The sequence below is a fragment of the Vigna umbellata genome, chromosome 3 (genome assembly GCF_029865625.1).
Source record: "Vigna umbellata cultivar VRB3 chromosome 3, Vumbellata_1.0, whole genome shotgun sequence".
Lineage (NCBI taxonomy): Eukaryota > Viridiplantae > Streptophyta > Magnoliopsida > Fabales > Fabaceae > Vigna > Vigna umbellata.
In genome coordinates, this window is record NC_142167.1 from 24,604,127 (window position 1) to 24,618,578 (window position 14,452).

At 26.1% G+C, this 14,452-nt stretch overlaps 1 protein-coding gene across 1 annotated transcript; it reads left to right on the plus strand.

Moving 5' to 3' along the window:
* The first annotated feature begins 10,702 nt into the window (after window positions 1-10,702).
* LOC124824100 (protein trichome birefringence-like 19) lies at window positions 10,703-13,066 on the plus strand. The gene is made up of 2 exons (XM_088108490.1): window positions 10,703-11,661; window positions 11,994-13,066. The coding sequence occupies exons 1-2, from the start codon at window positions 11,188-11,190 to the stop codon at window positions 12,801-12,803; spliced, it is 1,284 nt and encodes a 427-aa protein (XP_087964616.1). The 5' UTR covers window positions 10,703-11,187; the 3' UTR covers window positions 12,804-13,066.
* The last annotated feature ends 1,386 nt before the right edge of the window (window positions 13,067-14,452 follow it).

The window sequence follows — 14,452 nt, forward strand, 5'->3', positions numbered from 1 at the left end:
TTTTTTTTCATAAATATTATAAAGGCCTAATAGTTTTTTTTAGAAGTTTATTCAATATTTATTTTCTCACTTCTCATTTTATTTAAAAAGGAATCACTTATCTCTTTCATTAAATTAATATTAACACTTTTAAGTAAAATTAAAATTAAATTAAGGATTTTTTTTTTTTAGAAATCACATTAAATAAATCCTTAAAATATTAGGACAATAAAACCTATTCAACTATATTATAAAGTATTGTATACTTTTATTTTATTTTTTTAATTTAGTGTTTGGGGCCTACACACCTCACAAATAAATTAAGCAATACATAATTATCGTGCTTTGTATTGAAAGGTTGTTGTTTTAGCTAATTAATGTGATTGTGAATCCCATCCAAATCTCTTAGGGTGGTTCCAAGTTGTGTTTGGCTTTCTCTAACAACCTCTTGTTGTTTTGGAAGCTTGTGAAGGTTATAAAAATTGTTTTTTTGAATCATTTGTGTGATAGTCCAAAATATAGTTGTGGGCTGGGTCTTTGATTCGTTAGACATATGAACCAAACATTATTCATGAATATAGCTAAACACTAATATAAGATGTTAACACAACTTGGTTTTCAAAAAATATTAACAAATATTCTCTTTTTCCATCACAATTATTAGTACATTACTATTGTTTGTCTCCTCTCACCTTTGTATTTTTGTGCATTATTTGCTAGTTTTAATGTTCTTGTAACCTCGAATGCACATGTATAAACATGTTGAAGTATAAACTTGTGAAAACAAAATATAAGCTTTAGTTTGTCTTCTATAAATGTTTTAAAAAAATACATTATTGAATTCAATTTAAGAAAATAAAAGGCATACACAATTATAATATATTCAAAAAGAGACATTTTTTAAATGTTATTTCATGTGATTACTATTTACTAAATGATTTTTAAGTTTTATTTGTTGACTTCTTATCCAGATTTGACCAGTTCTACGTGATATCAGATTGAAATTGGAATGATATTTATGGTACTTAGTGATAATTATGTGATTCTAATTTGTAATTCTTCAATGCTCACTTGTCCATAGTGGAAAATAATTCAATGTATTAATATTCATTATTTAACTTATCCCTATTTTCAATGTCACGAAGTAAAAGTCTTAAGTAGTAATTGCTAAATAATTGAATTTTGAGTGAGCATTTAGTAGTTTGTGTTAATAAAAAGATTGATTGAAAAAATTAATATTAATCTCATTTTACAAGTCGGTTTTGTGGGTTGAGTTAGACTTAAATTACACTTTTAACATGATATTAGAGTCATGGTTAAAGCTATCCTAACAAGTTCTAAGTGGACATTTATGTATAATATATAATTGAGGTACAAATCTCACTTAAGTCAGTTTTGTGGGGTTGAGTAGACTTAAAATCCACTACTAACAATGTGAAAAACAAATAATTGAATTTTTTTAATTAAGATAATTCTACCTGTCAGTCACATATAAAGTATTATAATGACGTCTTGTTCACATAGAACAAAAAAGAAATAATGTTTTTATTTTATTTTCCTATTAAGCATAACAAAAGAAAGGAATAATGCAAAGAAAAAAATTAAAAAAAAAATGTAATTTTTTTTTCCTTTTTCAATATTGCGACCATTTGCAGTTTATGGTATGGAGTTTTAGGGCTTTTGTGCAGTCGTGCTGCATGCATATGTCCAAGGGCTGAAAACCAGTTCAAAAGGTCCAAAAATTTGTCCATTTGTTTTTGCACATCTTTTGCTTTCAATGCCTTTAATTCTGTAATAAAATAAAGAAAATTATTAAATTAAGTGTAAACTAACACAATATACATAATACGAATACAAAATTCACCAAATTTCTTCTTAATAGAGACAACGGACCAAGCTTTAATTAAAGTATCAATTCATCATTATTTATTGTGGATATGAACTTGTCACCAATACTTATAGCAACCATATATTTAAAGTATCTAAATTTCTAAGAATATCTGCATTGCAGTTATTTACATGAATCACTTAAAAATAAGGTGCATTAATTATACAACATGATCTTGAAGTATTTTATTTGATGCTTACTTATTAATAATATATTAATTTGCCTTGTTTAACTATTTTAATCAATAAAAAAGTGATTTGGGGGTTAAAAGCAGAATAAAAAAAGCCTTAAGTTTAATACCCACTTTAAAATTCTTACTATAATTGTATATTTTTAAAATTTATGTAATTGTTAAATTTAAGATAGGTAACTTATTTTAACAAATCATGTAAGTAGTCTTTGTTTTAATTAGTTTTTATTTTTTTAAAATTATAATTTTAGTTTAATAAGTGATATGCGAATATATAGGTTTTAGTTCTTAAATGTTTGATTTTTCTTCTTATATATTTATTATTTTATTTTGTACCAACTAAATCTCATATACGTAACATAAGATATCATAAAAAAATAATTTAATTAATCAAAATATAACAAATATCTAAAATTTAAGATTGTTTAAAATCAATTCTATTTTTCCAAAACATGGGAGAGTAAAATCACATCAAAATTGAAAAAGACTAAAATTACAATTCAGCATTATTTTTTTTTCCATGAGCATCAATATATAGTATGTTCACTTCTCCTACTTGATTTATGAAGGAAGTTTTCATTCATGTTGATGACATATATACTTGGACCTTAAACTATGACCCCTAATCTTAAACTATGATATTTTATTACAAAAATCACCCCACAAAGAATAAGGGTGGGAAAATAATATTGAAAGAGCATAAAGCTAAAAAAAACTTAAAATGAGTAATGACTACACCAAACTTTTTTGATGAAGCATGATGCATATTATTATAGCTCTCAACTAACATCCTGAAAATGAAGTCCACGTGGAAACCCTAATGCCAAGAAACTATTGTATCTATGAAGATGATGGATAAGGTTGAACCCTAAATTTACACCCCACAATTGCATTTGTGGAGTTTAGCCATTTCGTATTTGTTGTCTTGTCCATTTCTTAAACTCCCAAACATGACAACTAGCACTTTATGCTCTCAATTATGCCATTATCAATGAATCAATCATAGCTTTTTTTCTTATTCTTTTTCCTTTCCCATACTTAGGGACAATTTTGCCCTTCGTTAGTTGCTAATTAGTTTGAATATATATGTTTGTGTGTGAGAAAAATATATGAACAAAAATTACGTTATACATGAATTGAGTGAGAAAAAAGTATATAAACAAAAATTGAGTTTTACATGAATTGAGAATGAATTTTCTTAGAAAATAATTTCTGTAAAATAGTTAAGATATAAATTAGTTTTATTTAATGATAAATTTTTTTATTGATTTATTTTTTCTCGAAGTGATTTCGTAAAAGTTAATAAAGACTTTAAGTAGTCATTTTAATTGACAGGATTTCTGTGTCCATTTGACTAAAATAAATTAATCTAAATTAAAATTTTATAAATGGGAATAAAACAAGATAATAGTGTTAGTTTAAGCTTATTTGGCTAATATATGACATGACATCGCATAGAGAATGTGTTACAAATTGATTCTTTGGGGACACTAAGGTTGATTTATGATTACTTCTCCCACTGTTAGTTTATCTTTATTGAGCTTTTTTTTTGTGAAAGAAAGTTTAATTAATTTGATCCCTCTTATATATTTTTTATTGCAGTTCTTATGATTGATATAATTTTTAAAGTGATATTATAAAATGTAATAAAACTATTATACAATGGGAATATAACATTATTTTATTAATTATATCAACACAGATTACTTTAAAAAGTATATCATACGGTTACAACATTAGTCAATAAAGGGTATGACGTAATCTGAAAACAATGATAATGTAAGGATCAATAAAAAAGGTTATAATTTAACTTTGACATGTATGACAATATAAGTAACAAGAGGAGAAAAACAATACTAATATTAATTTTAAGTAGATAAGTAATCATTACAATAAAAAAAGTTAAATATGTATTTAGTTTTAATATTAAATTAGAATTTGTTTCTTTTTTGAAAATTTTATACATTATAATTTTTAAATTTTAAAAATGAATAAATATAATTATTTCAATTTAATTACGTTAAACTTTTTATATATCAAATATATTTCTAAAATAATATTAAAGTGAAAATATGTCATATACTAACATAAAATACATTTAAAACATAAATGAAAGTTAATTTAATTATATAAAAATTTATTCATTTTTAAGGTTTTAAAATTTTAAATAAAAACAAATTTCAATTTACGTGAAAGTTTAAGGAAAATAAAATTAGAAGAAATAGTAAGACAAAGTTGAAATAGAATTTTTAACATTTTTTATATATTTTTCTATAAATATGAAATATATTGTTATTATTTTTAACTCGTTTGTATTAAAGTTAAGAATACAAAAGAGGCCAACTGCTAAAAAAAAATAACATTTTTATAATGTTAATTCTACAATTCCTTATTATTTTGTAAACTTAGTAATAAAGAAGTAAATAAAACATCAAATACAGTATATACAAATAATTATTGATGTATAATGTGGGCCCATGTCGTTATTGATGGTCTTTTGATTAGTTAGTTTAGTGATACGACCACCCAAGTTGATTTTACCAAAGAAAAAAATAGTAAGATAATGATGGTACTTTTTGCATCTTCTTTTTTCAATTTATGGATTAAACTAGCTAATTAGGACACTTTAACCCATGATTATGTGTTCTTTGGTCAACAATTTTCTTTTTGTATGTATTTTTTAGTCAAAGGGAAGGTAATGCATCTCATCAAGGAAAGATGATGCTACTCTTAGTTAATTGTATATGGTAAGAATGTATTAAGGGGAAAATGTAGCTCATTATCATTTAAATATTTTTCAAAATATCAAAATATATATAAGGTGGCGTGTTATGAAAAGTGAATGAAATAACATGTGACACGTGTGAAAGAAACATAACGTGAAGTGTGAAAATGGGAAAAATTGAATCTACAACTACAATCAATAACTTCACTGCCAAGCGAAGGCAAGAGAGAAATTCAGATATGAAGAACAATCATTTCAAGAGAAATCACCACCACATTATGGCTCAAATCAAAAGTCTTCATTCAAGTAACCTATGATTGTTATGACAAGTTCAAAAAGTCATGAGAAATTTTTCCAAAACGTTTATCATAATTAAGCTTTTGATGGCCTCAGATAGATCTATTAAACTGAAATAATATTAAGGAGATTTTAATTTAATTCATATAAAAAATTAAAATTAATTTTATAAAATTTTAAAATAATAAGTAGATGGGTTTTGTTTTCTTTAAGTGTTCATGGAACCGGAAAAATGAATATAAATAGGCTATTATATAAAAGAAAATGAGAAAATTGTGATTACACTTCAAACCGTTTAAGAATGTCGCAAATAAGAAAAATAAAAAATTCAGTAATGATTATTGCAATTTGAGTTACTGTTTTCATAAATTTCTTTTACTAATTTTTGTTTTATTCTTGGTAATTTAGTTTTATACAATTTACATTATTGCACTTTATATTTCTAGTTTGAATCTACATTCACTATTTCATCTTTATATGAAAACACACACAAAAAAATGATTATTGAAAAATAATGCATTGAAATTCATATTAAAAGGAAATTCAGTGAATTAAATATATTTGTGAACTTAATCTCGTTAATCTTTAAATTTTTTATTAATTATAGAAACTTATATCAAAACACTTTAAGTTAGATTGAAAAACAACATTTTGCTAGAATTTACGTCAAATTAATTTGGTTCACTACAAACAAATTGATAAAATATCAAACCAAAATCATGAAGAAAAAACAACTAAATAAAAATATCAAATTTAATTTTGAGAAAAAAAACTTTAAATTAAAGCAATAAAATGTAAATTAAGATATTGAAATAATAATGTTTTAGTCCTTTTATTGTAAAAAGAAAAATTCCACCACTTTCTTTTCAATGTAAACAATAACTGAATAAAGGAAAGAGTACGTTTTTAATCTTTGATATTTTTGAGTGAGTTTCCAACTCCATTTTCTAGAGCCTTTTAAAAAAAATTAAACTCTAATTTTTTTTATCTGCATAACAAAATTATTAAGTTCATGCTAATTTGTTTAAATCATTGAACACATTGACTTTTTTTTATCGTACATGCGTTGACCTGTTTAATCACATGGTTCATCTTATTATTTGCATAAAAATCGCTTATAAATATAGAAAAAATAATAATAAGTTAATATATGCCTTCATATATAAAAGTAAGTGATTTCTATCATACACCTCTCTCTTTTTTTATTAAAGGAATTAAACATGTAAAATAAAAAATCTATTTAATCAAACAAATACAATGTGGGTTTACTTTTTTCACTATATTCTTTCTCGTTTACTTTTATGCTGAGTTTGCAAGATAACTTATTATAAATAACTAAAAGCACAATATGAATGATTAAAAAAAGCAAATAGTAATCTCCTAACGCTTTCTTCAAGTGATTAGTTGCTTATGGGTGTATTAAAGTTAACTTTTTTTCCTCTCAAATCAATAATCTATTCTCTTTTATTTGTTCTTTTCCCTTTTGTTTCCTTTTTTTTATTCACCATTCAAAGCACGAGATTCTTTTCTAATTTAGACGAAAACTATAGAAAGCCAAATCCGAGAGAGAGAAGAAAAGAATAAGATAAAAGTTTATTACAACTATTAAATTATTCTAATTAAGATCATTAGTTTAATATAATGCAAATGAATTAAAATATAAAATACATTAACTATTATATATGCTTCGTCTTAGCCAAAAAATTGGTAATTTGCATAAACTAATTTCCTAAATGAGTTTTCAAATATAATATTTGATACTATTTAAAATTTGATTGCAATAGATTATTGGTGAAAAAAAAACGAATGCAAAATGTTTTACTTAATTAGTTTGTCATATCAAGTAATCTTTGAAAGAAATAACTGATCATTTCTCAAAAAAATGAAAAGCAAAAAAGATGAATTAAAGTGTTAATAGAAAATTAAAGAAAAGTATAAAAAAAAGAAAGTTAAACACTGTTATTTGTCGGTAATGCATATTTTACTAGTAATATTGTACTCAAATGTTAAAAAATGATTTCTTCTCAAATGTTAATTATTATTATTATTATTATTATAGTTATTGAATTAAATTATTTGGAGGCTAAAATTCAAGTTTGCCTCTGATTTGTTATGATAAAATAATTATACAGAAACTGATATCTTAACCACTTAATTAGCATTGGACAATGGTTGGGGTTGTCATGAATGATGAACCCTAGAAGAACCCCACCAATACAAAAGTTAGTTCAATGGTATTCCCACAAATGATTGTCAAATAGAATAGAGAGATTTTTCAATGAGTAACTTTCCTTTAAACACTCATGAAATTATTTTAACAAAATAACCTATTTTTTTATCAATATAATAATTTACTAAGCATAAGCATAGGGATTTATTGATGACCAAAACAATCACAAGAAACCTAAAAAAAGTTTTTCTCTTAACATAACTATATTTCGAAAACCCAAAGCATATTTAATTTCTCACATCAATTATATCAAACATCATTATTGCTAGAAGTTTTGAATGTTGGTGCAACTTTCTAAATTGAATATAAATCCAACTCTTGGATGTATATCCTTGTCATCACCATAGTTAAATGTCTATTTTTTTTTATTATGCGTGTAGGGCTTAAAGATAGTTCAATAATTAATGATGGTAATCTAAAATATGAAGAAATGGGTACAGAGAATATATTATGAATTGAAAAATGACCTAACATATTGGGCATTTTGGATGTTATAAGGCCAACAATCGCTTGTAAAAGATGAGGATTTGCTAAAAGTTATTGCATTGTTGGTTTTTATATGTTTCACTCAGACATTTGTATTTTATTCCTTACCAACCACTTTCGTCCAAAATATGCCAACTTCAGGTATACATTCTGCCAAACCCACCGTTTCATTCATTTTTTTCTTATAACGTTAAAAAACATTGGACCACACAGCTCATGATGATATTATCTTTTTGGGTAATTTTATATTTCACTTCCTAAATGGTCATTTTACTTTATGATTTGTGATCCTTATTCTTTTATATTTATTTTTACAAAAATCTATAATTTGATTCTAATATTAGATGATTAGTGGATGGGAGAATTTGTAGAAAATATAAACTAATAAAATCTGAATTTGTTGTTTATATAAGTGAATGATATTACCTCTAATTTAAAATCTCAAAAATGATTTCATTCTTATGAACTTTATATATATATATATATATATATATATATATATATATATATATATATATATATATATATATATATATATATATATATATATATATATATATTTATTGTAAGATTTAGACTCATTTGTATTTCTGATATTAAAACTATAGACAATTTAAATATTTTTCTTCCATGTCCTTTTAGAACAAAACTCAAAATTAATTTTATAAAACTGAATTTAGTTTTACATATATTTTATTTATTAAATTATTTTCTATAATATCTTAAATATGTTCGAATCAATGCATAGTTTGTTTGAATGATAATAAACTCCGTCTTCTTATATAAGGTTTCATGTTTAAATATAGTGAATAATTGAAATATGAATGATATGAGTTATGATATTATCAAACATTTTTATATTTATTTGACACAAAATACAAGAGTAAAATGAACATAAAAATATAAATTTTTGTATTTTTTAAAGAAAGAAGAAAATAAAAAATAAGAAATGGTAGTATAAATTAAGTGTGTCAAAGAAACAATACTTTTAAAATAAATATTTAAAATTGATCTGAGCATAGATTAAAATGAGAAAGTTAATTTAGTGGTATGTTTATTTTTATGCCGAAAGTATAGGACAGAAACACCTGTTGGAAAATCAATAATCTGTCGGCAATATTCCTGTCTCTTGAGCCACACCACTTTGTTCCAAACTCTACACATAAAGCTCTCATGAGCCTTTGGTGTGTCAACAATGTGTTCTAAGTGTCATCGATGATGAAGACTAAGTGAAATAAATAACAATTGAATCATCATCTTTTCAATGCTTCCTGCATCACCAGCAGTTTTTGAAACAATCAAAAGGGTTCAAAACAGAGTACTAGACTTAACAATGAAAATACAAAAAGAACACAAATCGCAAATTATTCCTTCATGCCAATGGTTTTTATAGAAATAGAATGAAAAAAAAACTCATCATCTTTTTGCTAGATTCTTCAAGAGTTATTGGTGCCATATCTGTCAATGATATTGCAGGAAAATTTCACTTTGTTATTTTACTTTATTATATGAATTAATTATAAATTCGTAACAGATATACGAATAAAAAATTTAGTGAACTTATTATACATGTTACTTCTTGGTTGGATGATATTGTAAATACCGTTTAGACTTGGAATAACGTGTGTAATGTTTTAGTCATTTTTTATATCTGGTCTCATATATTACACAATAATTTGTTTTGGATATTAAATGATTGGATGAATAATTTGTGATCCAGAGTACCAGAACCAAAGGTATAAAAATATTCCGTAACATATATAATGAAAATTAGATAAAAAATGTGCCGGGATTAAAAAATAATTAAAAGGAATAAAGGAGACAACTGATATTTTTAGTTGAACTTTGCTTCTGTCATTCAATCATGAACACTTCTCAGCTTTCTTTCCTTTTTCTTCTGTTTGGATAAAAACAGATTGCTTTTTCTTTTGATAAAAAACATGTACAACAAATTTATGCAGAGTAAACTTTACAATTTCATGCTTTGGAAACAGTCTGGTTCACCAACCACCATGAAAATCGATCAGAGGATCTACCTGCTTACTCAATCCCTACAAGCTTTATTTATATAATAATTAAAACAATGGACAAATAACCAATTTGAAAAAAAAATATTATATACATGTAAAAAATATATGCTGATATCTCAAATTTCCAACTTATTGTAAAATTTCAATTAGTACATGTTGGATATCTCTAATGACAAATTTATATTTATAAATAAATACAAATTTTCCGAATTTTACGCCGTTGAGTTAAGTTTAATATTTACCTTATGATCCAAAATCTATTTTAATAAAAAAAATTATTTGTTAAATTTATCATGCTCGTTCATGTTAAATAAATTATAAATATTTAATTTAACATTTAAGATGTATATATTTTAGTATAGAAAGTGTTAGAAATTTTATATTAACTAATAAATTTTTTTTATAACATATAAATAAATTCAAATCTTAATTTATAAGATTAAGTTAGACTTAAAGTTAATTTTTTAAGATTAAAAAACATAATTTATTAAGCTTGAGTTAATTTAAATTGACTTTTTTTAAACAAAAATATAATTTAATGTAAAAAAGTTGTTCTTAAGGCTTAATCATGAAATGATTTAATAAAATTTAGCAACATAGTATCATGGTTATAGCCGTTAAGTATTGAAGAGCTAAATGAAACTTTAATTTCTTTGAATGACTAATTGTAAGGTCCCATTGTTCTCTGTTTTTATAATAATGGTAATCTTTTCTTACCAGTTTTAGCTTGGGTTCTGTAACTTTCACAGAGGAACTGACAAACGGTACTAAACAATGAGAGCACAAGGGGCTATTATATTCTTGGATTCCCTTTGATTTATTTTATTTTCATTTTTGTAGTTTTTGACATGTTTTATTAGTCAGACATAGTTGTTTATGAATTGGCTAGCATCCTCAATGGTTCTTTGTCCTTGTGTGTACATTTTAAAAGATGTGCATTAGCAAGAACAAAGACTATTGTTTATGCAAATCTAGAAGCAGAACAAAGCCAGAGTGTTCTATGGCCACTAGTTTAAGAAAGAAGCAATTGAAAACTTGTACAATAAAGCATTCAAGGTGAGCATAGAAAAAAACAGTGGAACATCACTTTTTCATTTTTCCTCCTTTTCTTGTTTGTTTTTTTTCCTCCATCTATCTATGTACACGTCAAATTATAATTAATGAATAATGACACTATAACTAGACTTAGACATATCACGAATTGGTGAAGTTGAATTAGATATAATAAGGCATTCCTTGAGAGAAAGTTCAGTTTAGAACTGAATTAAAACTTGAAAGGTTTATCCTAACCAAAGATTGGAAGAACGTTCATATTTATATGAGCCATTCAGCGAAGGTTTTGATTCAGAATATAACTCAGCAATGACAATGAAGGCTCGAGGCAGTGAGGTTTTCAATGGGAAGTACACAACAAGAACCACAGCCAAAAGCTTTCTCCTGGTACCCTTCACTCTTCTTCTCATCATGCTCCCTCTTTCTCTCATGAGGAACTCTCACGAATCAACTCCTGAGGTGTCTTCTGCAACTGTCAGCAGCAGTTTGAACAACACAGAAATTAAACACTGTGACATCTTTTCTGGGAGATGGATGCATACTTCCAGACCACCTTACTACACCAATGAAACATGCCACTGGATTATTGACCAGCAAAATTGCATCAAGTTTGGGAGACCCGATAGAGAGTACCTGCATTGGAGGTGGAAGCCTGATGAATGTGAGCTTCCTCTCTTCAATGCAACTCAATTCTTGAATCTTCTCAGAGGAAAGAAAATGGTGTTTGTTGGAGACTCGGTGGGGAGAAACCAGATGCAGTCTTTGTTGTGCCTCCTAAGTCATGTAAGTGATAAACTCCCACCTTTTTTCTAGCTTTTCCAAGAGAATAGAAGCTGAAAGTGTTTGTCATATAGTTCCATCCTTGCATTATACAACTCAAAATCTACCCTTTTGTCTCAATTTTTGAGAATCATCAACTAGTTGTGTTTCTGGTAGAAAACTTTGTTAATGAGTTTGCTGCATGATTATGTTTCAAGGTTTTGAATTATGGAATTCTGATTGCAAACTGTGTTCTAAAACCTTGGTTATGTTAGAAAGTTCTAAGCAATCATAAAACATGCTTATGATGCTAGTGTGATTTGTGGTTTAAACTTGTTTGAAATATGATTTTTCAGGTATCTGAACCTGAGGATGCTTCTCACAAATATTCTTCAGATGTCATGTACTTCAAACGGTATATCTATCACGAGTACAACTTCACCCTTGGAAATCTGTGGTCTCCATATTTTGTGAGATCCAGTGATGCTGACCCAAAAGGGCATTCCTTCAACAGCATAATGAGACTGTATGTGGATGAGGCAGACGAAGCATGGACCAGTGAGGTTGAGAAGTTTGACATTGTGATAATCTCATCAGGGCAATGGTTTTTCAGGCCTCTGCTGTTCTATGAAGAGGGTAAGCTTGTGGGATGCAACAAGTGTGGGATGGAGAATGTGACAGACCTGACACACCTCTTTGGATACAGGAAGGCATTCAGGACAGCATTTAGGGCACTGAATGATCTAGAAGGGTACAAGGGGGTGACATTTTTTAGGACATTCTCCCCAGCACACTTTGAGAATGGGGATTGGAACAAGGGAGGGAAGTGTGTGAGGACTAGGCCATTCAGCAAACAAGAAATGAAGCTTGATGGATACATTCTAGACATGTATATGACACAAGTGGAGGAGTTTGTAGAAGCACAAAGGGTAGCAAAAGAGAGGGGGTTGAATTTTGTGATGATGAACACAACTGAGATTATGCTTCTTAGGCCTGATGGACATCCCAACAACTATGGACATTCTCAGGACAAAAATGTGACACTGAATGACTGTGTTCACTGGTGTTTGCCAGGGCCAGTTGATACTTGGAATGAGTTTTTGCTGCATATGTTGGATGTAGAAAGTAAGGGATATTATAGTTCAAAGCTGGAGAGAGTTTTTTAAGAGCTTTGGATTTAGCATGTGGAAGATATTGTTAACCATGTGGAGATACTTTTTTGTTTTGTTTTTGGGTTCAGAGAAGTATATTGTATTTATGTTTTGTAGATGATATAGAATGTATATCCAAAAGGTATTTGTGGACACAAATTGTCTTCATTAGCTGTCATGCATTATGATAAAATGGGCAATATTCATTCATGCCCAAGAACTTCAAATGTATCACAATAATTGCAAGTAAGAAAGTAAGAAAGGCTCTTCTGACTGCACTACAAATATTTGAGTTGCTAATGCTATCATGCTCTTAAAAATAGGAAAAAGTTTTTTTAACCATTATTTTTATAACATATTTTACTATTATTTATGTGATATACTAATAAAATAAATTAACATAATTTATTGTTAAAAAGTTATTAATTTATCATCGTCCATATTTAGGTTTTTTCCTTTCTTTTTCTTGGTTAAAAATCATACAAAATAAAGATCAAAGACACCTCATGCAAAAATGTTGGTAAAAGAAGATTCAACTTAGTAAACTTTAAAAATGAGTTTGAGGCTCAAAATTGTTTGAAATTTTCTTTTTCTATGATAGATAAGATAGGAGAAATTCATTAGTAAAATATGACTTTGTTTATTTAAAAAATCCGTATCACAAGTAACATGTTTGATGTCTTTCCTTACACTTGAAATAAAGTGTCTTCTTAAAAGAAATAGCAATTCATTCTGAGGTTCCAATTTCTATATTACCAATTTTAATGATGAAAAATAATTAATTATTATAGTGATTAATTTATAAATTTATTTATTTAATAATCAAAACTTAAATAGTTAATTTTAAAAATCAGTTTAATTTTAAAAATCAGTTTATAAATCAATTATAATTTATTTATAATAATAATTATTTTAATAACTAATAACTTTTAATTTTATAAATTAATATGTAAATTGGTAATTATGATGATCAATCATTTTTTATCACTAAAATTGGTTATCAGTTATATTTTATTTTAGGATAAAATTTATTTGATTAAAGATAAATGTTTTAAATATATTTTATGATAATTAACTATTAAAGAGAGAAATTTACCAAAATTTTAATTAAAGCGTGCCTTTATCACATTAATTTATTTAACTATATAAGTTAAAGTTTCCACCTTTAGAAGTGATATTGTTTAGAAAAATGCTGAAAAGATAATCTCAAAATGTATGTTTTCAAAATAAAATAAATATAAAAAATAAGCATTTTTAACATAAATTTCTCATAACTAAGTTTCATTAAATTTCTCATAACCAAGTTTCGTTAAATTTCTCATAACTAAGTTCCTTTTACACCAAACACTACTTAAATATAAGTATGCTTTCATTTATTTTACTAATGTTATAAAAGTTATCTTTATGAAATTATAAAAGTTATCTTTTCAGTAGCTATCTGATTTTTTGGCAGGTAGATATGACACGGGTCAGGATAAGTGTGAGTTTTTCTGATATATATATATATTTTCATTTTGGTTGAATAATGGCTATATCCACATTAATGATTATGTTTATGAGAGTATTTATTAAATAATTTTTTTCATAAAATAAAAATTTAAAGTAAAGGAAATATGATATTAACATAACTTTAATAAAAAGAACATACATGTTCTTTGATGTTG